At 38.2% G+C, this 26,826-nt stretch overlaps 1 protein-coding gene across 1 annotated transcript in view; it reads left to right on the top strand.

The window, feature by feature from the left end:
- Positions 1-8,992: 8,992 nt before the first annotated feature.
- Positions 8,993-26,826, top strand: part of LAMA1 (laminin subunit alpha 1) — a gene marked incomplete at both ends in the record, with an annotated part of 109,143 nt that continues 91,309 nt past the window's right edge. Inside the window, 3 exons of the mRNA XM_081324844.1 lie at positions 8,993-9,080; positions 21,518-21,688; positions 22,250-22,362. Of these exons, the coding sequence (XP_081180970.1) occupies positions 8,993-9,080; positions 21,518-21,688; positions 22,250-22,362 (372 nt within the window). The remainder of the gene's footprint in view (positions 9,081-21,517; positions 21,689-22,249; positions 22,363-26,826) is intronic.

Here is a 26,826-nt window from a genome sequence, read left to right on the forward strand (position 1 = left end):
TGTCAAACTCGCAATGTCACATGATGTCGCGCAACGTATCGGAGCTTTTTCTCCATTGCCGGCAATGGGGTACTCGCGGTTTTGGGATGTCACGTCCAGCCCGTGGGCCGGCAGTTTGACACCCCTGCACTAGAATATAAAATGAAAGCATAATTCCACTCCCTACTAGCATTAATGTTACCTAGTTTAGTAATGAAACCTCTGCAATAAAACAATCAACAAAGGAAAATATTTGTAGCTCAGGTTTGAAATAATTAGGGTCCTTGGTACTCTCTGAGCTTGGTTGTTTTCTTGCAGATGTTTAATTACCCAAACAATGTAACATCATCAAAGCTTGTAGGGAGTGGCTTTATTCTCAATTTTTCTAGTGGCTTGCCCTGTCAGTGTTGGTGAGGGTGGTCTTAGAGATTCTTTCATTGGACTGTTTATTGTTAGCTTGTTCGGCAGTTCCTTGATAGGGTATTGTTTTCTTGATTGTTGGTCTGATGTTAATTTTGAAGTTAGTCTATGCTCATCTGGGTGCTGATTGCTGGTAGGAGATGTTTTGGTCTTTTTGTTCCCCTTTTGGCTTGTTGATCATGAAAACAACCAAGCTCAGAGAGCAGCAAGGACCTCACACCGACTATTATAAAATTGTAAATTCTTTGGCAACAAGTTAAAGACATTATATTATGGCTAACAATTAACTATCAGGAGCACCCACAGTAAACTGAAATTTCATCAAAACATCTGCCATGACATCACAAAACAAACGCCATCCTGATGTTTGTTCTTGTAAAATCACACTGTAAGTGCAAAAGAGCCTGACTTTGTGTCATGACCTCACAAGGTTTCAACATATCTCATCATGCATATATAACTAATACTAATTATATAATGTGAAAGAGATTTTAGTAAGACTGGTTTAGTAAGACCTCTTAAGTATTGATCCACCTCAAGTTTGGTGTTAGCTGAGATGCCTCACTATTGGCTTGAGGATATTTACGTACAATGAGGATAATTACCCACAGTGCTTTCAGTAATTCTTGTGTTATGATTAAACTTTAGGTTTCAAAGAATTTTAAGCAAATGGGATGTTTAAGTCTAGGAAACTGTAGAGATTGTTAGTGAATACTCATGGAATGCAAAACCCAACATATATATAGGAATAGCATTTTAATTGAAAGTTGATTTTCATTACTTCAATCCCCAGCAGAAGAATCCATTAATTAAGAAGGTTTATCAGAGAAGTAGAGCAGCTGTGCAGAAGATCAAGGATGGAAGAGTATTTTCCTGGTAACTGAACAACTAAAGTTGAGTCAGCAACAACAACACAAATGAACCTGAAAAGTTCTTCTCTTGTCTAAACACAGTCTTTGATGATAAAGGCTAGATAGGAGCTTATCTCTTGAGATACCTAATTAGGTTGAGATTCCACATATTTCTCATTCTCAGCATTGTGCCTCTAATCAACAGCTCTTGTTTACACAGAAACACAATCTTCATAAATTAGTAAATGCCTCTTATCCAAATATCAGTTTATGCTGAAAACATTTGCAAGTCTTTTCTTTTAATCAACACAGCAACATGCCAGGTTGCCAAATATTATCATAAACTTCATAACTCAATTCATTTGGGGCTTGGTCTCTTTATTGCACTGCACTTCACAATTTGCTCAGTGCAGGTCTATTTTTAAAGCTTATGAAGTGACTGCCAAAGTGATAGTCTTAAATTAAATTCCTATCCTTTCTCTAAAACATTTATTTAGTGTGGTTTGTTCTTTGTTCTAGTTCCTTAGTTTGTGTCATCTAATTATTTGAGTGGTGACAATGGGATATACAGGAGTACAATGAAATGTTACAAGTGTGTGTGGGGTGTTGGTGTTGGTGTCTGTTTCTAGCATGAAACATTTTCTTGTCTTTTCAGTACAACAAATATGCATCTGTGAAAAGTCAAAAAAGAAAAAGCACTGTAGTTTGGAGAACCAAGTGACACATTTGTAATTCCCAATAAGTAACTCCAATGACATTGCTTCAGTCAGATGCCATGTCAAAAGGATGGCAGAGTATTCAGAAGAGATAAGAGGTAACCATGAACTTATCCAACAAATGATGCTTTGATCTCCTTGATTTGGCAGCCACTGAAATGCTTTGCACCTGTCCTAAATAAACTCTAGATTGTTTACACTAATATGGCTTTCAAAATTTCTTCAGGCATAACCTTAAGTGAAGCGTCTGGCAATGATCTAAGTAGAGAGTTATGAAGGCTTTGGTGATCCAGTCCCCCTCCCTCAAGTTCCACCATTAGCAATGAAAGAAGACACCCTTTTGACACTTATGCCCTGAATGTCAGGAAGCAGCAAAGTAGCTTCAAAACAGACCTGGTTTTTCAAGGAAGCTATATATATCAATATATATGTCTAGTATGGATTAATATACAGGTTTTAATCAACCACTAATATTAGGTTTGTGTGCGTTGTGTCATCTTCCTAAAATAATGCATGTAAATTGCTTTGATCTCTTGGAAAGCATAATGTAATCCTCCTAGGACAATTCTTGACACTTTTGACCTTAACGAGATGGAATCTAAAGACTTCAAAGTGTCTTTCACTTCTCTTCTCCATGGATGTCAGTGACTATCTTCATTATTTCCTAATTGTGACATTGCTCAATTTTTAGTGAAGACATAGTACAGTTGCTGCAAATGACATTCTGGCATAACACCATGGTTGGCTCTAACTTGAGAGCCTCAGTGTCTGGCTAGCAGATGTTGCTGATAGGGCCAATATCAAGAAGCTCTTTCTTTCTTTACCTCCCTTCCTTATTCTTACATTCTGGAATGGCCTTTGGTAATGTGGTAGTATAAGAAGATAGGGAAAACATGCAAAAGTATCATGCAAAACTCTTTCAAATCCCTTAACAACAGCTCTACTATGAGTCACATGACCAGGAATTTAAGAGTTTTACAGTGTAAGAGCAGAAGCAGCAGCAGTCTGAAATGCTAGAAATGCCCTGAAGCTGTGTTGCTCAACCTTGATGACCTTAAGATACCTGGACTTCAACTCCAGAATTCAGCATGCCAGCTGGAGAATTTTGGGGGTTCAGGTCCACTCATCTTTTTTTTATTAAAAAGTTTTATAAAAGTTACAATACAAACCCAGCCCCAAACCACCCCCTCCCCCTCCCCCACTTCCCAGAACTGAATACAGGGTTACAAAAATAACAATCAAAATCTAAATAACATTAACCAACTATATATGTAACCAAGTTCCTAACGCACTTTAACTCCCCTTTAACATGAACACAAACAAGATAAAAATAAACATAAGAATAAGAACATAAAAATAAGATAATATATTATCAAACAATACTAATAATAAAAATAACAATAAAATATAATAAAAACTAATAAAAATACCATTAAAACATACTAATATTAATATCATTCTATAGTTCATTCATAAGCTAGATGAAACTTTTTAGTCCCATATTTGTTCTGAATATAATCTATCCATCTTCTCCAAACCGAAATGTATCTTTCTTGTGAATGATCCTTCAAATAAGCAGAAATCTTAGCCATTTCTGCCAAATTTGACACCTTAAGTGTCCAATCTTCTATAGTAGGCAAATTATCTTTCTTCCAATATTGACCTACCAAGAGCCTTGCTGCTGTTATCAAATTCAACATCAAATTTGTTTCTTTAGTATCACAATCTATAACAATACCCAATAAAACAATTGTGGAGAAAATTTTGTCTTTCTCTTAAAAATCTTTTGAATATTCCACCAAATTTTAATCCAAAAAGCTTTGACATTTCTACAAGTCCACCATATATGATAATAGGTAGAATCCAAACTACCACATCTCCAACATTTGGGCTGTAAGTTAGGATACATACAGGACAGTTTTTTGGGATCCAAATGCCATCTATAAAACATTTTATAAAAGTTTTCTCTTAAATTTTGAGCCTGGGTAAATTTCACATTTCTAACCCAAATTACCTCCCATGTATCCAATGAAATTGGTTCTTGAATATTTTGAGCCCACTTTATCATACAGTCTTTAACTAATTCTGTTTCAGAATCCAATTCTATTAAAGCATTATATATTCTCTTTATATGCGCTCGGTTTTGATCTTTAATTTGTTTTACCAAATTTTCATCAGTTAATGTAATACCAATTTTCTGATCTATCTTCCATCTATCGCATGCCCAAGAATCCCCCAAATTGGTATTTTATAATTTAACTTATAATAATATTTTTCCCACACGCGCAATAAGGCGCTTCTTAAAATGTGAGATTTAAATGCCTTATCCACTTTTTTATCATAAACTAAATATGCATGCCACCCATATAGTAAGTCCCATCCCTCAAGATAAAGTAATCTTTCATTTGTTAAATTAAGCCAATCACTAACCGCTGATAAAACAACCGCATCATAATATAATTTTAAATTAGGCACTTTAAGTCCTCCTCTTTCCCATACATCTTGTAAGATCTTAAATTTAACTCTCAGTCTTTTCCCTGCCCAAATAAATTTATTAATACCCTTCTGCCACTCATCCAAATTGGCATCCTTTTTCAATATAGGTATAATTTGAAACAAAACATTCATTTTAACAGCTGCAATTCTCCCCAACAGAGATAATTGTAATTTTTTTCAACTATCTAACTCCTTTTGTACTTTTTGCCATAATATCTCATAGTTGTTCTTATATAATTTCACATTTGAAGCTGAAATATATACTCCCAAATATTAAACCTTTTTCACTATTTCAAAACCCGTAAGTTTTACTAACTTTTCTTTTTCATTCATAGTCATATTTTTAGATAATATTTTACTCTTATAATTATTTATCTTAAAACCAGAAACTTTCCCATATTGAGTTATAATTTCCATTAAATCTGTAACTGATTGAGTCGGTTGAGATAGTGTAACAACCAAGTCGTCCGCAAATGCTCTTAATCTATAATCATTCTGCTTTATTTTTATTCCCCTTATTTTAGTTGATACACGAATTTTAATCAGTAAAATCTCCAATGTTAAAACAAACAACAATGGTGAAAGGGGGCATCCCTGTCTTGTACCTTTTTCAATTTTAAATGCATCTGTTAATCCCCCATTAATTATAATTTGTGCCGATTGTTGTTGATATATAGCCTTAAAAGATTGCAAAAATTTATCCCCAAAATTCATCTTATCAACAACTTTCAATAAAAATTGCCAGTTCAATTGATCAAATGCTTTTTCAGCATCTAAAAATATCAGTGCCGCAGGGACTTGGTTGTTCTTATCCAAATACTCTATTAAATTTACAATTTGTCTTACATTATATGTCATATGCCTTCCAGTTATAAATCCAGACTGATCACTATGAATCATTTGTTTCAAAACCTGCATTAATCTATTTGCCAATATTTTTGCAAAGATTTTATAATCTATATTTAAAAGCGATATAGGTCTATAATTCTTTGGTTGGTTGGGATCTTGCTCCTCCTTTGGAATCAACGATATAAAAGCCCTTCTCCAGGATGGAGGCACCACCCCTCCAGCCTGGATATTATTAAATAATTCCTTTAACGGTTCTACCATCTCTGCAAATAATAATTTATAATAAGTCGCTGATAACCCATCTGTACCAGGAGCCTTACCCAATTTTAACTGTTTAATTGCTAAAACGATTTCCTCAGAAGTGATTAATCGATTCATCTCCTCCCTTTGCTCATTTGAGAGCATAGGAATATGTGCTTCCTGTAGATACTTACTGTATCTATACCTAAAGCTTATATATTCTCACTAGCATATAAATTTGCATAAAAATCTAAAAAACCCTTTTTAATCAAATTTTGTTGATAAACCTCTTTACCCTTATATTCTATTTTCTCTATAATACGTAATTTCTGTTTTTTCCTTAATTGATAAGCTAACCACTTACCAGGTTTATTTGCATTATAAAAAGTATTATGTTTCGCATACCGCAAGTTAGTTGCAACCTGATCTGCCATTAACATATTAAATTGCTCTTTCAGCAAATTTATTGATTCCCTTACTCTCTTATCTAATGGGTTCAAAATAAGAGCTTTCTCTTTCAACTTAATTTCTTCTTCCAACTCTTTACGTTTTTGCATCTGCTTACGCCTATGTCTATTATGCATATAAATCAAAACCCCTCTCATATAAGCTTTACTAGCATCCCAAACCATTTCAATCGAAGTACCTTTATGCATATTCAAAGCAAAAAATTCTTTCAAATGTTCCCTACATTTCTCCAAGAACTCATCATATCTAAATAAATTTTCATTCAGTCTCCAGGTCCACTCATCTTAAAGTTGCTAAAATTGCTGCTTTACAAAATGTACAAGAATTTTTCTGGAAATGGTTTTCTCTGCTGACCCAGCCTGATCCAGTTCATTTTCAAGCTCAGTCTTTTTTTTGCCAACCTGTCCCTTTTCATCAAATGTGGCCTCTCTTTACACGATTTAGTTCCCACATTACTTTTGGTTGGATAGAAAACAAAATAGAGAAAGCATGCAGAAAATGGCTTTTCTAACCCATATGCCAGCAATGGCCGTAGGGTATGCCTATTTATTTTTTGTTTTGAGTAATAAAGTAACAGATTGCATCTCTTCCTTCTTGTAGTTTCTCTGGATATGTCCAAGCAATATGGGAGGCAGAAGGAGAGAACGGGCAGAGGAAGCCTATAAAGAAACAAGCAGCAACATTTGATCCACTGTTTTCCACCTGCCTTTCCCAGAGAGATCCATTGGGATCCATTTTTCTGGAATATTTTTTTCTCTGCTGCCCCTGCACTGATCAGCCCATTTTGTAACATGATCTTATTTATTTGCCTAATTCTACCCGCACATCAAATTTGGTTTGGTTCTGTTCTGTTTTACGAAACAGTAGATATATCCTGCTGATGGGAAGTCAGACCGATAGAGATGGGCAGAGTACTCTTTTTATAATTTCTTTCCAACCTTTTATTGGCTTGGAAGCAATCGAAAGGCGAAAAATGCCCTTGACTTGAACTTGACTCCTGGGGTGTGCACAGTCACATCCGTGTCATTTTCTTGGCCACAGCGTGGAAATGCCTTGCATGGTTGTTTTCAGGGATGTTTCTTCTCCATCAAGCCTTTAACCCCAGGAATTTCCTGGAGGTTCTGCCCCATGTAATTCCTAACACTCTTATCTCTCTGAGCCCAAAGGGTTCACCAGGTCTTACGATCTTGTAATGTAGCGCATAGAAATGCATACGATCAATTTGTGTGTGCGTGTGCGTGTGTGTTTTAAATTGAGTCTTAAGATTTGACTGTGTTCCAAATATATGCAAATGGTCATGTTTTCTTTTCTAACTTTTTTGCCTTTTGTTCTTTGCTCCCCATCTGGCTTTGTGTCACTACAGAGAAGATTCTTCCCACTGACATGCTGTTTCTGGAAATATGTTGACTTTTTCTGCTGCGGATGTTTTGCTTTCTTCTTTCGTGCCAGAACTGAAACATAAGCTGCTGGAATGAGTAAAGGAGCAGCTTTCTGACATGTACTAACTCTAAATAATATACTTAATTATACTGTAGATCCTTTTGTTCCATACATAAAAATGGAACGCTTTTGTATTTTGGGGGTTTGTTATACTGATTCCTGACTACTTTTGTCTATATATTGTTACTTCATATTTTGCAAAATGTATTTGTTCAAAAGTTATGAGTGATTACTTGGTACTAAGTCTCCTTTTATGTAGCATGGTTTCCTTCTGTTCATTTTCATGTATGTGTTAGGAAATATACGAACTTTCTTTAGAATGAGTATTACCAAGAAGTATACAAGAAAACAATGGTAAGAACAATTAGAAAGAAGAGGATCAAAATCAGTTGGTTACTACTAGAAACCCAATAGTTAGGGCTTTAATATGAGGCACAGCAGCACTGCTGATAGTTGATTTAACAGTTGTTTGCAGAATCCAGTTTTTTAAATTCACCTAACACTCTGAATCCACTTTTACAGCACTGCATGGTAAAATATTATAGGCTTGTTATTGGCAAAATTATTGCAATTTATAGCTGCATTTTCACAGTATTTTCCTTTTTAACAAATTATAATCACTTGTCTGCTCACACAATGATATTGGATTATTATTTTTGTCTGAAGGAAAGTGAGCAAAAAGTTTCAAAAGAAAATGATTAATTGCAGATAATGACATAATCAATCTTTTTAAACTCTGCTGTACCCCTATATTTACAATCACTTCAGTCCTCGGGCAACAGAAAGGATCATTTGAACAAGTTAACACCGGACTCTCCTCTGTATCACTGGATATATCCCAAGCTGGGACATTTTATATAGAAAACGAGCCACGTTCTTTCTTTTCAAAGATGCATGCTATGACCTTTGAAGCTGAGCGAAGTGCTTGCCTCGAAGCTAAATCAGCTGCCTTTACTCTAGAAATTGTTTCTGTTTCCTGGGGAAGCGGCTTAAAATCATTCTGAACGACTCAGGAATGTTTCCCTCCCGCACCATGAAACACCCCCCACACACACACACACAAATCCCCATTTTCAGGGTCTTTCGCCACCACAGCTACTGCCGGAGCGAACCACCCACAAGGGTGGCGATGTGACGGTTGGGAAATAGCATCGTCCCTGGGCGGGGTCTCGGGTACCCAGGAGATTGTCCCTGACATCTTTGAATGGAGACACAAATATTTTCACTTCGGGGTTCCCACGGGACACCGGGATTACACCCTCGAGCACCCAAGCCCTAGGGAAGAACCCTATGCTTGCGGGAATGGTTTCTGCCGGACCTGCGGCTTGCCAGGGCTGGAAGGCTCACGTACTGCAGAGGGCGGCAGAGATAAGGACGGGTGACAAGAAGGGGCGGGCGCGGCGGAGTCGGACTGCTGCTTTCGCGGCAGAATAGAAAGCGGCAACAAAAGGCATCTCCGGCGCCGGAGCCTTCCCGCCTTTCCACCTGTGGAGCCGCTTCGCGCTGCTCCAAGTCAAGCCAAACCGCGCAGAAATGGGCGGCCGCCCCTGCTCGTGTCAGCTGGTGGTGCTCCCGGCTCTGCTGCTGCTGCTCCTCGGCGGCGCCGAGGGCCAGCTTCGAGGTGAGCGCTCAATTCCGCTGAGGCGCGGGCAATCCCAAGAGGTTTAACCCGGGCCTTTAGTCGCCGTGCCCAGAGCGGCGGCGGTCGAGCCCTTGCCCGTGAACTAATCCTTGTCGAAAGCACGTGAGGATGGGTCCGGGTCTTAAAAAACTGTAGTCCGGGAGTCCCTCCCTCCGTTCCCCCGGACACCCGCATGCCTGGTTCCCCGGCCGCGAATCGAGGCGAGGGCACGCGCAGCCGGAGTTTCGGGGAAGGGAGCTCAGCGCGCCCGTTTCAGCCGGGCTCGATACTCCGGCGGCGGAGAAACACCTTCGATTTTATTTTTTTCGCCTGCTCCCTCAGCTCGGGCGGGGAGGGTGGCAAGAGCTCCCCGGAGTTCGTGCTCCGCCGGTAGCACGTGCTAAAAGTTAAGTTTTCGGTCTCCACCGAAGGGGAGAGGAGACACAAAGGCAGCTTTTAAGATGCCCGAAAGGGGCTGGAGAGTGCATTGGTTTCTCACGGGTTTGCTTGAACCCAGGAAAGAAATCCTCCTTTTGCCCCGAGAACAGCGCTGCTACCCCTCGCCTCGATTCGCTTTCCCTCCCCCCCCCCACAGGGGTGGCTTTCCCAGTTCCCATCCGCCCTCTCTCCTTGCCAGCCATCCTGCTTGCAATTTACAACGCCCTTGCGCTCCTCTCCTTTTCTACTTTTCTCCGCTGTTTCATCTTCTGGCGGAAAAAAAAGGGTCTTTTATTTTTTCGCCTTTTGCCGGTTGAGTTGAAGCGCCCGCCCGTTTGTTTGCTTTAAAGTGGGTTTGTGTATCCTTCCTTTTGTGTTCAGTTGGATACATGTGTATATATATATATTATATATATATAATATATATAAAGTTTAGAAATGTTACGTTCCTCGGGGCTGAGTGGAATTTCCCTCAAGACTGGCATCTTGCCTCCCAACAAAAATAAATAGCCAGACTGACAGTGTTCCCCTTCCATCCTATATAGATGCCCTTTCCTTTGTAGATTGGCTGAAGTCAGACATGAGAACCATTAGGGCAGACATGTCAAACACAAGGGCCGGGGGCCGGATTCGGCCCGCGAAGGGGGCCATCCTGGAAACAGTGAGGGAACGGCCCCCACTGCCTTGGCCCTGGCCGAGAGACCCTCCTCCTGCCAGAGACCCTCAGATCTGTCTCCCTCCTGCCCAGGCCCCCATAGGCACCCTTGATGCAAACGATGTAGAGCTGGCCACGCCCACCCAGTAGGCCATACGCACTCTAGCCATGCCCACCCAGTAGGCCACACCCACCCTGGCCATACCCACCCGGCCCCCTGAGGGCGACCGCAATGCTGATGCGGCCCTCAATGAAATTGAGTTTGACACCCCTGCATTAGGGGGTTCTAGAGTGATGGCAACTCTTTCCCCTCTCCTCTCTCCCCAACCCCTCCGGAGTTTTTCTTTAGCAAAATGGAATTTGGGACTTCATAGGCTGTGAAGGGGATACTGAATCCTGGGGCTAGACAGACCCATGAACCACTGCAGGGGAGCGCTGGATTTCATGAAGCTACTTTTGTGCAACTGACACAAGTGTCTAATCAGCTATTCAGAGCAGATAATGGTGATGGCATACAATACTTTGGGTTTTGATGAATGGGAGAAACAAAGCTTTGGGATATGCATTGTACCATGAAGACTAGAATTTTTTTTTAAAAAAAACCCCATTCTTGCAGAACTGCTGTAGGTGGAAAAATATATTCTAAGCAGATTGTAAATTGTCTATAAAGATTACAGCTGGATCTCTTCTGAATTGGAGTCGGATGAGAAAGAATAAAACTATTAAGATGGAAAACACATGTTGTTTTATAAACTTATTTATTAATGCCAAAAACTGTTTTTAAAAATTCTTTGGTAGAAGAAATCATGTATTAATTCTCTCTGTGGGAGGCAAACAACAGCATAATCATATGCATTTCTATTTAGAAGTCAAACAACATAAGAATAATTTATAATCAGGAATTACTTTAAGGTTTAGAGAGATTGAAACAGGTTCAGCGAACAGTAATAACAGATGATCAAGGAGTTAGAAACTAAGCCAGTGAGTTTTAAATCATTTCGCTCAGCGTACCCCTTTCGTGGTTTCAGTGTCATTACCGCTCTTCTCAAAGACTTTGTAAAGGCAGTATTAGTCTCTTTTTACTTCACAATTTCTTTGTTTATCAACATATAAAATACAAACAAAAAGGATGGGATAAATGATGGGGAAAAAGGGGAAGAAATAGGGAATGGGAAAAAGTGAAGGGGAAAGAAAAAGAAAAGCATAAACTTCCAACTCTTTTTACCACAGTAGAATAAGATAACATACAATCTCAACTTTTTACTTTTACATAGTAATAGATACTAGCCATTTCTATAACAACAAACCTACCTAATCAGCAAAACCCAAAATCAAAGTTTCATTTTGTTTCCACCTCAAGCACAAAGCACAGAAGCAGTTTCCAAGTAAAAAAGAAAGGTAATTGTATTCCTTTCTTTAATTGAACCAGTCAATTTGGCTATCTATGCTAACTCCATCAGCTTTTGCAGCCAGTTATCCTTTGTGGAAATTAAAGTATCTTTCCATTTTTGTGCATAAAGCATTCTTGCTGCTGTCAACATATATAATATCAAAGTTCCATTTTTTTTCAACCATTAGGCCTAAAAGAAGAGTCTCTGGTTTTATCTTTATATTGACTTTAAGAATCTTCTGTATTAAGATACGAATCCTATTCCAATATTTGTTTGCTTTGTCGCAGGTCCACCATAGATGATAAAAAGTTCCTTTGTGTTTACATTTCCAGCATACATTTGAAGTACTTTTAGGCAGTGACAGTCTCAAACTGGGTCCTTAACTCACAAGCATACAATTGCAAATAGCTCCATTGCATACAGGAGGTGCCCAAATTATTTCCCTCCCCCCAATCCTGGTAATTAACCCCAATTTAAGAACACTGAATTAAGCCTTATAAAGAGACGTGAAAGAACTGGATAAATTTTAACAGTTAATGGCAGCTATTAAAGCAGGTGACTGACGTCTTTCGGTGGATATGTTAAAGTCGAGCAGACATGTCAAACACACAATGTCATGTGATATCATGTGATGTATCAAGAGTTTTTCCCCCATTGCCAGCAATGGGGTGGGTGCAATTTCATCGTGACGTATCCAGCCCGCGGGCCGGCAGTTTGACACCCCTGAAGCAGAGGGACAGCTATCCCTCTGGGTTGCTTTAACTTGGATTCCTAAATGGTGAAAAAGGTTAGATGGCCTAAACAGTACTGCCTTCTGTTCCTATGATTGATTCTGTGTCCATTGATAATACTATCTTATCAATGTGTGGGCTTCAATTCCCAGAATTAGCCAGTCGGCTTGCTTGCTGGGGAATTCTGGAAATTGAAGTTCACACATCATGAGGTTGCTAAGATTGAGAAACCCTGACATAGACTCCTTAAACGAGAATCACCATTTCCAGAAGATCACTGCAGATCACCATGGGATTTTTTGTCATGAGTAAACCATTTCTGTGAGCTATTAAGTATGCAATAATGTTCTCTGAAGTAACCATTGGACCATTTTTGCCAGTGACAGATTATCCCAGGAGGAGGAGGATAAAGTTTTGTTTGAATTTTAGATAACTGGACTGATTGCTACATATTATTAGTTTATTGCAAAGTAAAGACTAGCAGGCTTCCTTTTGCTTTTTAGATGTGATAGATTACAATTCCTATCCCCAGTGTTACAGAAGGATAGTTAGAATCTGGTACATTTGGAGGGGCTGGAGAAGACTGTACAGTGGAAGAATGAATCCCAAGGAATCTTTAGTAGTTGTGTGTCTTGTGCTTTCGAACTGCCAACCTAGCAGTTCGAAAGCAAGTAAAAATGCAAGTAGAAAAATAGGGACCACTACGGTGGGAAGGTAACAGCGTTCCGTGCGCCTTTGGTGTCTAGTCATGCCGGCCACATGACCACGGAGACGTCCTTGGACAAGTGCTGGTTCTTTGGCTTTGAAACGGAGATGAGCACCGGCCCCTAGAGTTGGAAACGACTAGCATGCATGTGCGGGGGAACCTTTACCTTTACCTATATGGATACCACCTTTCTCTAATCTCTCCTTTGTTGGAAGTGCTGGTATTCCAGATACCAGAATTTATTATTTGAGAATTGTGTAAGTTTTACTCATACCACATCTGGAGAGAACGGCTAGTGGACATGTATGTGTACGTGAGGTGTATTTACTATGTGTATCAGAGAAATTGTACAAAAAATGGTTTTTGCCAAAATCTTATTGTGATTATATGCATGATAATCCAGATTTCATTATCTGTCTGCTGTTACAGATACTTTCTATATATTCAAATAAATGCGCTTATCTGACAAAAACTCACTGTTAGAAATAGGTAGATGGATGTGATAATTTCAATCATGAGGAATCACTGCATTGACATTTCAAGGTAGAAAAGTAATTTTAAATATAATTTTGATAGAGCTACAATAACTGCTTACATAATAGATACTATCTGGATTCTACTTTATTACATTTAATACTGTCTTATAATAGGCAGTGATGAAAAAAGCAAAATGCTAAAAAAGAACATGTTGCTTGGTATGTTTTATTTACCTATGACTTTTCTTTCTGCTAGATGCTGCAAAACAAGACTTTTATTTAATTACAAATTTATTACCTGCTTTTCATTACAATATTGGAAATGCTGTGCCCAATCCACCAATTTTTACATTTTTAAGTGCTTTTTATTTTTCCACCAAATTTTCTGTAATTCCTTTCCATAGAATATGTGCAAAAATGGAATAACTCTACAGTATCTTTTAGTTAATACTGTTTGAATTACTTACTCAGCAGATTGCGAACAATTTATTCCTCTCCTGAACACATTAAATAAATGACTTGTTGATAGCTCAGTGGTATTATAAGCATTTTACAGTTTTGTGTAAGGGTAACTCTTTATGATTTACTTCTGAGATAATAAGATCTTGGACAAAAGACTATGAAGCAGAAATGGTAGTATTCTATATATTTTTAATTATCTTAAAGAGCAATGTATTCATTTCTGCCAGTTAGGTATGAGCAGTTGGAATTGTTCCTGCATCCTATGAGGAGAGATCTTTGCATTACCATCTACATAGTATCAAGAAATAAAAAGGGACATAACATGCTTTGTTCTTTTAATACTGGCTAGGTTAACCCATTAGTAAACCATGTTTTAAGCTATGGTTTGCTGAAATTCCATAATACCTGTTTATACAGTAATAATACATGAAGCATGCTATACATGCTATACAAATCACATTATAGTATGATGGGCTTTGTACTTTATTGTCAATATTTAAAGCACTTTACAGTTACAATTTTTAGGGCTATAGACACACCTACTGGATGAGGTACTTTTTCCTTTGATTCTAAGCAGCAAATACATTTTCAGCAGGCTCAACAGTCAATCTCTAGGTGACTAGAATTCCTGTTTTTTAAAAATTAAAACTTACAAAGTAAGGTAAAACTATACATCACTGGAGACTTTCAAAAAGAGACTGGACAACCATTTGTCTGAAATGGTATAAGGTCTGCTCAAGCAGTGGGATGGACTAGAACAGGGCTTTTCAATCTTTTCACCCTGTTCAAAGTTGCAATTGCACTGAGATTACTTATGACCATTTTTCACAAATAGAAATTGCCAAACACTCCTTAAGAACACAAAGCCCACATTGCATAAATCCCAGAACTTCAAAGTCAGAAAAGCACATAAGAATCCTTCCACTCTCCATCTTCCTCCCTTCTTCTGTGTCTCACCTCCAGTTGATGCTGCCTTTTTTTCATTCCTTGTGTAGGGCAACCCCTCCCCCGCTGCATTTCTTTCTTTCTTTTTTTTGAATCCCATTTATATCCCGCCCTTCTCCGAAGACTCAGGGCGGCTTACAATCTAAAAAGCACAAATCAATGTGCTTAGCAATAGCCTTCATTCTATGTATATGCCTGCTTATTAGGGCTTTTGCCCCCCCCCCCAGCGGCATTTTTACAAAGTCAGCTTATTGCCCCCAACAATCTGGGTCCTCATTTTACCTACCTCGGAAGGATGGAAGGCTGAGTCAACCTTGAGCCTGGTGGGACTCGAACCTGCACTAATTGCAGGCAGCTGGTGTTACTTGAGGCATTAGCCCACTGCTCCACCAAGGACTCTTGCCTGTTTGTTGCTGCCAGCACAGGTGGCTGCCACAGCACTTGTAGATCGGCTCATAGCCGACCTGCTTGGACTGCTTGATCTCCTCTCTTTCCCTCCGCACCCTCCTCCTCCTCCTCCTTTCACTTCAGTGTAGCCAGAGCTGACTCCACCTCCTCCCAAAATGGCTTCTTTTTCTCTCTCTCCCTCTCCCGCCCAAACTGCCTCCTTTTATAGCCTCTCCTGTCTCCGCCCCCCTCCTTCTCCTTTGTCATGGGGGAAGGTGAGCCAGAAGTGAGCCTGGGGCCTTTGCCTCACCCCAGCCACACTGCAGCTCCGGAGGACTCTCTCACAGTAAGTCCTTGCCTACGATGGCTGTTTCCCTCTTCTACTACATTTGGCTAGGCAGGGCTACATACCACCTGCCACTTGTTAATGTACCACAAGTGGTACCACCGGTTGAAAAGCCCTGGACTAGATGATCTCTGAGGTCCCTTTCAACTCTATTATTCTATGTTCTATGCTGTAATCAATATGATTGGTTACCATGGCTTTTGCAACCAATTATATTGATTATTTAGTGATTGCTTATTTTTGTAAGTTTTACTGTCTATCTTTTTAAAAGTGGAGTTACTGATAGTAATAAACGATTGTGTTCATGAACATTTTTTTTGAAGAAATAACATGACCATTATGGCCTGGCTTACTGCTGATATATTTTACATGGAGATCCTATTTAGGCTGTGAAAGATTTACAATTTCTTCTCTGCAGGATGTGCATATGGATATTCAGTGGCTTTAGTAACAAACTGACATCACACAAAAACAGTCCAGTCTAATATTTATAAGGTGTAGAGACTGATTTAAAAGTATCCTCACTATATTCTGATTTATCCTGCTTCAATATGGTATTTATTTGGTGACAACTCTGTAAACTCCATCCAAAAGTTTGTTTTGAGTTGTAAATTAATAATGAAATCACTGGAATGTATGATTCCAGGATCAACTCAATAGTTCTTGGGTTTTTCTAAAAGTTAAGATTTTCTTAATTATTTTTAGTAATTCTTACATGGTAGATCTGTACAATGACAGATCTGATTTGGGGCCTAATCTAGGGTGATCCAGAGCTCTAGAAATGAACTAATCAGATCTGGTCATATTGATTATAATCCAGACTCAAGGATGCCTGGACCTGAAGCAAAAAATGAAATCCTATTCCCTCAGAGTCTAGAATTTGAAAATCAATTTTTATTTTTCATCAGAATATGATAAAATTATTTTAAAAGATGATTACTTTTCCTGAATGCAGTGAAGATGACTGATGACTCAGAACTGTAATGGAGAATTTTATTGACTTTTCTACAAATAAATACGTCTCTAGCTCAGATCAGCAATAGCTGATAAAATATCATCACACAGCTGCCCAGATAAAAGTGAATAAAAGGCACAGGAAATCCTTCTTAGCCCCTAATTTTTATTAAGGCTTCCTCCCCCATCCAAATATTGTGATTGGCATCTCCAAGGCAAACAAGAATTTCTTTTGAGAAAGGAACTGACCCAAATGCTCACCTTTTTTCCTTTTCCTCCTTGTGCCATTACTAAGGCTTCCCATGCCTAGAATGGAGCAGGTAAAGACCCAAAATTAAAATATTTTGACCTGTGTATTGTGCCCTGAATGGATGAATAACCCTACTTCTCTTTCTAATTAATTGCATACTAATCTGATGGACATGCATTGTATGCAGAATAAGTTAAATTTATTACAGGTAGTTCTCGACTTACAACAATTCGTTTAGTGACTGTTCAAAGTTACAGTGGCAATGAACAAAGTGACTTATGGCCGTTTTTCACATGACCATTGCAGCATCCCCACGATCATGTGATCAAAATTCAGACACTTGGCAACTGACTCATATTTATGATGGTTGCATGTTCCAGATTCATGTGATCACCTTTTGCGACCTATTACTAACTTAAGAACAACAGTGATTCACTTAACAACTGTGGCAAGAAAGGTTGTAAAATGGGGTAAAACTCACTTAACAACTTTCTCGGTTAGCAACAGAAATATTGGGTCAGTTGCAGTTGTATGTTGAGGACTACCTATATTTACAACTCCAGCTAGAATAAAGTAGCATTTGTGCTTCCCACAAAGAAACTATGCATAACCTATAAAAATCTTGTGAAGCTATTTTGAATAGGATAAAGATTAGGATTAATAAACCATAAATACATTTGCCTATGTCAGAAAATGTTGTCTTTTGTGGGCCAAAAAATTATCAGCATGTACTGTTTAATGGTAGGTATTTATAGGACTTAAACAGAGAGAAGGATTCTTTTTAAAGTTCCTTTTTTGTTGTTTAACAAGGGCCCAACAGCTGCTGTCCTTGGGACACTCCTTGCTGATATCTTCCAGACAGAACAACAAAATACTATGTAGCTTAGAGAAAAATGCTATATTACGAGGTTACTTAATTATTATTTTTTACAAATAAAATTTCAAAAATTCTTTAATGGTAAATTATACTGCAACTTTTATAAAATCCTCATGTTGCCTCTGGAAATAGCATTTTGGTGTTAGTGACAATTATTTTGAAGATGTAAGCTTGTTCACATTCTTTTTTTTAATATTAGTTTTTTGGGGGGAAATGTAAAAAATTGCAACAAATTTTTGAGACCAAACTTTATTATAAAGCATTTTACTTATTATTCATGTAGGTAGAACCAATTTATTTCAGCTTTTGTTAATATTTTGTTTTAATAATTTAGTAATAAACACTTCTATTTCCCCCCAGAATGCTACTAAATGACAGTTGTGCATCTAGAAATGAGTTTACTCTATGAAGATGAATTATTTTGATAAGTTTATTACTTTGTGAGTGTCACAAAAGGGGGCTCTTAGTAAATATTACCCTGAAATAAAATTTTTGTTTTTCTCCAGTATATTTACCATAAACTCTAGCTGTCCCAATCTTTTTAGGATTTCTATGTATACATCACTTTTTATCTTCTGAAAGAAAACTCTTTTTTTACTGTCAGCAGGGTACGATGGTGCCAAACTGATAAAAAATATTATCTGTGAAGTTTGTGTAGTCAATACATTGAAAGAGATTAGAGGATTGTGAAGTTCAATGAAATCACTTAGACTCTGAAATATCCAAGCAGCAAAGCAGATGGTTTTATTACTTCCTCTTGGAATTAATGGCTTCAAAATGTCCAAAGTATTGCGAAATGCTTTACAAGACAAGGATGCATTCTTCATTTGCAGAGAGAACAAAAATAATGTAATCATTTCTCTTTAGTTCAAACATCTTAAAATTCATTTGTTATCTACATTCACACACACACACACACACACACACAAACACACAGAAAGAGAGAGAAAGAGACAGACAGAGACAGCTGAGAATATGTGGCAGAAAAAACATCACATTGTGTTAGTAGTACTATATATATAAAATGTAATTGACTAAAGTAGAATATTGTAATCTACAGCATTGTTTAATAATTTAACACACACACATATATATAAAATATATAATATATAGAGATTAATTCTTATATTTAAGATTTCATGCAGCTATTATACATTGACAGTTGTATTTTTTTTGGTATATAACTTCTTTTGGGGACTTTCTCTGTACAAGTTGTAACAAATGTATGCTTTGGCAGTTTTCCAAAAATTATTAATCTGTATTTATATCCTTTTTCAAAATTAAAAGCAGAAAAGTATATTTGTTATCTCCTTGTTGTAAATATATATATATAAGGATTTAATTATTAACAAGATATCTGTACTGAATATATAGATTATATTTGATACTGAGAAGGAAAATATATGTATAATTTTTGAATAAGCTATACTTTAATTGATTATATTTTTTCCTATAGAAGTCAAGTAGTAAGCAAAGTTGTAGCATTAAATAATGTAGAATAGCTATTCTGTGGCAGGACAATGTGCTATCTTATTATTTATTACTAGATTCAGGAGAATGTAAGGGTTTGAAAGTAGAACACCTTTGGAAGTGGGGCAGGTAACAAATGCTTAGTTAACACACTCCGTCAAAGGAGGCCCAATAGAGTGGTAAGACTGTAAGCATTTATTTATTTATTTAGTGTACAACATTAGCCAGGAGATTACAGTGTTAGTACTGCCTAAGAGTGCTAGTATGTCCAGTTCATGCTCCTGCACTATCCATAGTGCATCACAGGGGACGAACTAGTGCTGCATGCAGAAGAGTTAACAACATTTGGCAGTTAACAGCATTCTGGAGCTTTTCTCTCTATGAATATTGGGCATTCGGGGAGGTCTGGCATCCGTTAGGTTGGCGCTTCCGCATGAAGTGCTGTTATTTTTCCCACCAAAGTGGTACCTATTTATCTGTATGTAGTTTATATGTAAGAGGGACGTGGTGGCTCAGTGGGTTAGGACGCTGAGCTTGTCGATCAGAAGGTCGGCAGTTTGGCAGGTCGAATCCCGAGTGCCGCGTAGCAGAGTGAGCGCCTGTTACTCGTCCCAGCTTCTGCCAACCTAGCAGTTCGAAAGCACGTAAAAATGCAAGTAGAAAAATAGGGACCACTACGGTGGGAAGGTAACAGCGTTCCGTGCGCCTTTGGCGTCTAGTCATGCCGGCCACATGACCACGGAGACGTCCGCGGACAAGCGCTGGCTCTTCGGCTTTGAAATGGAGATGAGCACCGGCCCCTAGAGTCGGAAACGACTAGCACGCGTGTGCGGGGGAACCTTTACCTTTACCTTTTTAGTTTATATGTAGTTTATATGTAATATGGTTTTGAACTGTTAAGTTGGCAGAGGCTGAGGCAAGTGTTGGGAATTACTCCACCACACAGTGATAGGACTCGAACCATTGGAGCACAGACCTTCCCTAGCATTTGAAAGGCAATACTTACAGTAAATGAGTAGACAGAATGTAACAGCTTGCCTTTGTTAATAAATAAGAGAAGAGAGAAAGACTGTTAAATAATAAATCTTCCCACTGAAAAATGTATCACTTTTTTTTATTAAAATGTCATTCATACTTAGAGAAATATTTTGCTTCCTTAACCCATCCATTGAAATTTCCATACTAAGGCTGTTAGGATCTATTGTTAAATAAAGGATATCCAGAATATTTGTTCTGAAATAAAATATACACATAACAGTGAATTCCTGAATACCGTGGGATTCAAAATCTGTACTTCTTTCTCTCAGCAAAAGTGGGTAAGCTTTTAAAAAAATTCAGCACTGTCACTATGAATGTCGGATGAACTTTTCCAAGTACAAAGGAGAAGATTGCAAAATGAAATTTAAATGCTAAAATGGAAAATGTATCAGTGATGGCAGTCAGTTTTGTAACTAATACGTATAAATTGAATTATTCCTCAAAAATATTTAATATGGTGTATTCAGGCACAGTGAATTATGCTTTTTGATGTAGCATTATATATGTATGTTCAAATCACACCAACTTCAGTGAGATTTGTTTTCACATATTATATTTAGAAGGGATTTTTATGTTCCAAGGTGAAATAATTATCTATATCCTTCTGTCATTTTTTTTTTAAAACTGTGACAACTTATCTGGCTGTTAAAAGAAAGAATGCACAGTTGGGGAAAAAACACAAAATAAATATCACATTGTTTTGGTAGGAAAAGTTTTTGAAAGGACCCCAATTCTTCACATTTTGCTAAACTAGTACTGCCTCACTTGTTTATTTTCCTAAGCACAGATTAGCATTGTTATCTCATTAGTTCTTTTTCAGCTAGCAAGAAAATAAGAAGGCTCAGGAAATTGGGAGATCCAAATTATAAATTTATTTTCAGTTTCCTGAGGAACAGCCTTATTAGTCTGTTGAAATAAAAATAGTATACAGGTAGCAACCTATGACCACAATTGAGCCCCAATTTTCCATTGTTAAGTCTGTTTTGCCCTATTTTATGATCAATTCTTGCCTCGGTTGTTAAATGCATCACTGCAATTGTTTAGTTAGTAACATGATTGTTACTAGTGAATTTGACTTCCCCATTGAGTTAGTAGAAGATCAGAAAAGGTGATCACATGACCCGGGACACTGCAACCATCAAAAACATAAGGTTTCAAAAGGTGATTATATGACAATGGAGATGCTGCAATGTTCGTAAGTGTGAAAAATGGTCATAATCACTTTTTTCAGTGCCATTATAACTTCAGTCATTGAGGATTTGATAAAGACTGCCATAAATGTAATAAAGGTTCACATCTGATCTCTTTCAGGTTTATTTCCTGCCATTCTAAACCTCGCTAGTAATGCTCATATCAGCACTAATGCTACATGTGGAGAAAAAGGTCCTGAAATGTTTTGTAAACTTGTGGAGCACGTTCCGGGTCGACCCCTACGCAATGCACAGTGTCGAATTTGTGATTACAATAGTGCAAATTCCAAAGGCAAGTTTATTACATTATACTTTTTCTAGAAATTTTGTGAATCTCTGTCAATCCCATCAAGTAGACCAGACCAGGAAGGCAATTCTACAGGAAGGCTAAAATAACTTTTATTGAGATTGGCTATAATAGTAGAATTTTGCAAGTCTGATTATACTGAATGATTCATAGTATATTGTTCTTATACTTGGCTGAATTAAAGGTGTTCAGCTGCTTCTAAATATTATCTGAATTTTTGTTCTGAATTTTTGCCTAAGTAACTACCTGCATATTTCCATCAAGGTCCTCTTTCTTATTCCCTACTACACCCACAACTAGTCACATAGAGTAGACAATTAATAAGGCCATATCATGTAAAGGCTCAATTTAGATTAAAATGGAATTCTGAGTTGTATTTAATCTTAGGCTTGTGGTTTGGTCTTTGTACAGCAAAGTCTAGATTGATTGAACTGATATATTTTCTTTTCTAACTTGTATATTTTAATATATGTGAATGGTTGTAGCATGACAATAATACATTAAAAGAAACTTGGAAAATGTGATCGTAATTTGTGTTTCTTTTAGAACAACATCCTATATCAAATGCTATAGATGGTACTAATAACTGGTGGCAAAGTCCTAGCATTCAGAATGGAAGAGAATACCATTGGATAACAATAACTCTAGACCTAAGACAGGTAAGTAGAAGGCAGGTGGTTTTCATTCCTAAATGACTCTTCGAATTTTTTTTTATTATCGCTCTTTAATGTTCAGTAATGGAAATTGGCAATTTATCTCATGTTTCTTAGAAGCTTAAGGCAACCTACATGAAGGTCATCCTCATCTTTATCTCCATAACATTTAATAATAATAATAACAACAACAACAATAACACTAATAACAACAACAAGCACAACAACAATAATAAGTTGGAAGGGACCTTGGAGGTTTTCTACAGGTAATTCCCAAGTTATGAGCATTCACTTAACACTTTTCAAAGTTACGTGATGAGCGCACCCTAGTGCTTATAAGCAAGTCCCAAAATTATGAATGTTGCTGCACCAAAGCAGTTGTTCACCCTTATAAGCGACCGCAGTGGCATAGCAACATTAACTCTGGTTAATGTTAACCCACTGCCCTGTGTCTCCCTAGGCACTAGGCCTTCAATACTCACCCTGCGAAGATCGAGATCCTTTGCTTTCTTGGCTGCTCCAGGCCTTTGGTGCATTCACAGAGAATAGAGGCAAGATCACACAAGATCAGTGGGGCGAGATCTCACGCTACGGATCTTGCGTGATCTCATGGTATTTTAAGCCTCTGTTCCCTACAACTGAGAACAGAACTGAAGCTGGGGGATGCTTCCATGTGCCTCCAGAAGCTGGATAGGGGTGCCACTGCTGCCCAGATCTGAGGCCAGAGGGCTCTTGCATAGACCTCCAGTGGCCCATTGCCAGATGGCAGTGGCCTAGAAAAGGCTTCTTGTGCTCCTATTGGGCCATGGGGGGCTGCAGAAGCATCTCCTGGCTCAGATCCGGGTAGCAGCGGCCTGGAAAAGGCCTCCAGAACCCAATCGGGCCAAGGGGGGGGGGACACAGAAGCATCCCCCAGCCTTAGATCCAGGTGGCAGCAGGAATCATGGCAGAGAAGAGGTGGATCTTTTCCAGGTGAGTCTGGCACAGCAGGAAGGGAGGGGGAAGCATGAGGTATCTTAGTGGATCTGGGAGGCCTTGGGGGCCTGTTCAATCATTAGGCCTTCCATGGCCTTCCCCATCCTCAGATACCTCATGTTCACTTAACAAGCTGCGTGGTTTTAACAAGCAGTGGAGTAATCTCATTCAAGGTATGAGATTCACTCTACGAATTTTCAAGATACGAGTGGAATGGGCAGGCTCCATTACACTCGTAACTTGAGGACTACCTCTAGTCCAACCCCCTGCTCAGGCAGGAAACCCTATACCATTTCAGACAAATGGTTTTCCAGTGTCTTCTTAAAAACTTCCAGTGTTGGAGCATTTCTGTGAAGTAGATTGGATTAAGATAAAGAAATGCCCATAACAACTCAATGCATACATGCTCCAGTTGAATCTTGCATTTTAAATTTTTCTTTTCATGGTACATAATAATACACTCTACTAGCAAATGTCAGAATTGCTCTAAACTATTGCAGTGTAAATTAGCTGATACTCAGTTGATTCACCCTATCAAGAATATATATGACATATCACTTGAATTTTCATCCTTTCATAAGCCTTTGATTACTGGAATTCAGAAAGAAGGGTTGAACTTTCTCTAGATCAGGGGTATCAAACTCGCAACATCACATGTCATGACTTTTTCTATTGCCAGCAATGGGGTGGGTGTGGTTTCGCCATGACGCATTTGGCCGACGGGCTGGCAGTTTGACACTCCTGCTCTAGATTGAGTGCAATATTTGATCTCGAATAGTGTGCTAAGAAACATTCAAAAAGGCAGTGCCTGGGGTGAGGACAAAGATGAAATGAAGGTAATTTCATTTGTATTTAACAACTTACAGAAACAGTTGTTTTTGCTTACTGTTATATTAAAAAATGCAGTTTAGTTAGTGCAGCTTAGCTATATCTTATGCACTAACTGAAGAAACTTAAACGAGGAACAAAATTTATAGACATTCATACATACATACTTAATATTTGCTAAAATGGGATGATTATCTTTTAAAAATGGATTAAAGGATTTTGAAATTATATATCAAACTCCGTCATGAGATAAAAAATCTATTTCTTTGGAAAGCTTTAAAGATGAAAGCGTATTCAGAAAAGCAATTTATGTCTCAAAACTAAACCATTATTTGTAAAAAAAAATCACTTTTCTATGAAAAGTTAAGTGATAACTAAAAATAAGAAGCAGCTGTTGACCTAGCTAGTTATATAAATATGGAAGTAGCTCTGATTGAGTAATTTTCAGTTAATATGTATTTTATCAGCTTTGAACTAGCCTTTCATTATATGGCATTTGATTTAAAATTAAATTTGTAAGGGACAAAATTAACATTTGCCCATCTGTAGTTCAGTGCTAAACATATTATTCAGACTTGAATTAACTTTTTAAAAATAAGATCATATCATTTATATGTATAAAGTCTTTCCAAATGAATATTGCATCTTTCTTCTTAAGGCATTCCAGCATTTATTAAATTGATTTTATACCTTTCACCATGAAATGTCTCTTTTTCCTTATTTTTTTCTGCTTTAGAGCATTTTATTTTTTTAAAAAAAATTACACACCGATATACATTTGTTTTCAATAAGAAAGCATTTGGCTTAATAAAGATTGCTTGGGATCTGTGAATGATTACTTCTCAGTTATTAATTTTAACATGGAGAAATTGCCGAATGTGTTCCAAGTTCTTCAGCTGTTTGAATTGCCTCAAGAGGAATATATATTAATTTCTAAAACTAATCTTGAATTATTAACCATTTTCCAAGTAGATATACATTAAAACATACATTAATATTATATTAGTTTTGGAGCATTAATTTATATACAGTAAGCAAAACATATTTTGATAGTAAATCTGCCCATTATAAAACACAAGATGATAAAAATCAGTCCTCTTTTGTGGAAGACAATAGATTGCCAAGAATGGACAGAAAAGAGAAAGAGATGTGGAGTTGTTTATTTATTATGTAGGTTTAGAACTTACTTTTGAAACAAAATGACACATCAAAATTCGTTTGTTATGGCTTCCATGTTTTGCCCTGATAAAAGTTACTTAGCAGAAGTTCTTCAATTTTTGTGATGTTGCCTACTGAACAGTAGTTTTGCCTGTTAGGTAAAGTCTTGACAATTTATGAAATGCTAACTTACGATTTGTTAGGGTGATCCTTGGATTCATATTATATTCTCCCAGCAGTATCTTCTGGAAGGAGTATTAAAATAGGCAAGATGGTAGTCACAGCTTGCAGTTGCCCTGGTTAATGTCACACAAATGTACAAAGTGGTGGAGTTTCAATAATTGTGCCATGACTGGACTATTTTCAGTTAATTATGGTTAAGATAAACCATAGTTCTTGATTAATTGTGTCCAAACTGTTTTGGGCAGTTTGCTGCACATGGTCTATGAGACCAGGTTGGTGGCTATGAGAACAGGACAAAGAAAAGGCTGCAGGTAAAATCTCTTTTGAGTCAGTCTTTAACTTTCATAACTTATATGTACTTGTTGTTTTCTTGGCTATAGTAATTGAATGATTTCTATTTGCCTTATTTGGGTATCTCTGCATTTTTTTAATAATAATAATAATAATAATAATAATAATAATAATAATAATAATAATAATAATAATAATAATAATAATAATAATAATAATAATAATAATAATAATAATAATAATATAATAAAGTTGGAAGGGACCTTGGAGGTCATCTAGTCCAACCCCCTGCTCAGGCAGGAAACCCTATACCATTTCAGGCAAATGGCTGTCCAGTCTCTTCTTAAAAACCTCCAGGGTTGGAGCATTCACCACCTCTGGAGGCAGGTTGTTCCACTGGTTACCGTATATACTTGAGTATAAGCCGAATTTTTCAGCCCACTTTTTGGGCTGAAAAACTCCACTTCGGCTTATACTCCAGTCAACAAAAAAAAAGAACTGTCCGTTCGTTCGGAACAGGCTGCTGAGAGAAGCTGCCTCGCCTGCTGCGCCCCCAACAACCGCCGCTGCCGCTTTCCCCCCCCCATCGCTCACCCGCTGCCCCCGAAAATGCCGCTGCCGCTTTCCCCCCCATCGCTCACCCGCTGCCCCCGAAAATGCCGCTGCCGCTTTCCCCCCCCCATCGCTCACCCGCTGCCCCCGAAAATGCCGCTGCCGCTTTCCCCCCCCCCATCGCTCACCCGCTGCCCCCGAAAATGCCGCTGCCGCTTTCCCCCCCCCATCGCTCACCCGTGCTTTCCCCCCCATCGCTCACCCGTGCTTTCCCCCCCATCGCTCACCCGTGCTTTCCCCCCCCATCGCTCACCCGTGCTTTCTCTCCCCATCGCTCACCCGTGCTTTCCCCCCCCATCGCTCACCCGTGCTTTCTCTCCCCATCGCTCACCCGTGCCGCCCCGAAAATGCCGCTGCCGCTCGCCCGCTTGCTCGCTTCCTCGCCCGGGGACCAGCACCAGCCAGCCAGCCCGCCGGCGAGAA

This window comes from Vipera berus (assembly GCF_964194415.1).
Source record: "Vipera berus genome assembly, chromosome: 3".
Taxonomy (NCBI): Eukaryota; Metazoa; Chordata; class Lepidosauria; order Squamata; family Viperidae; genus Vipera; species Vipera berus.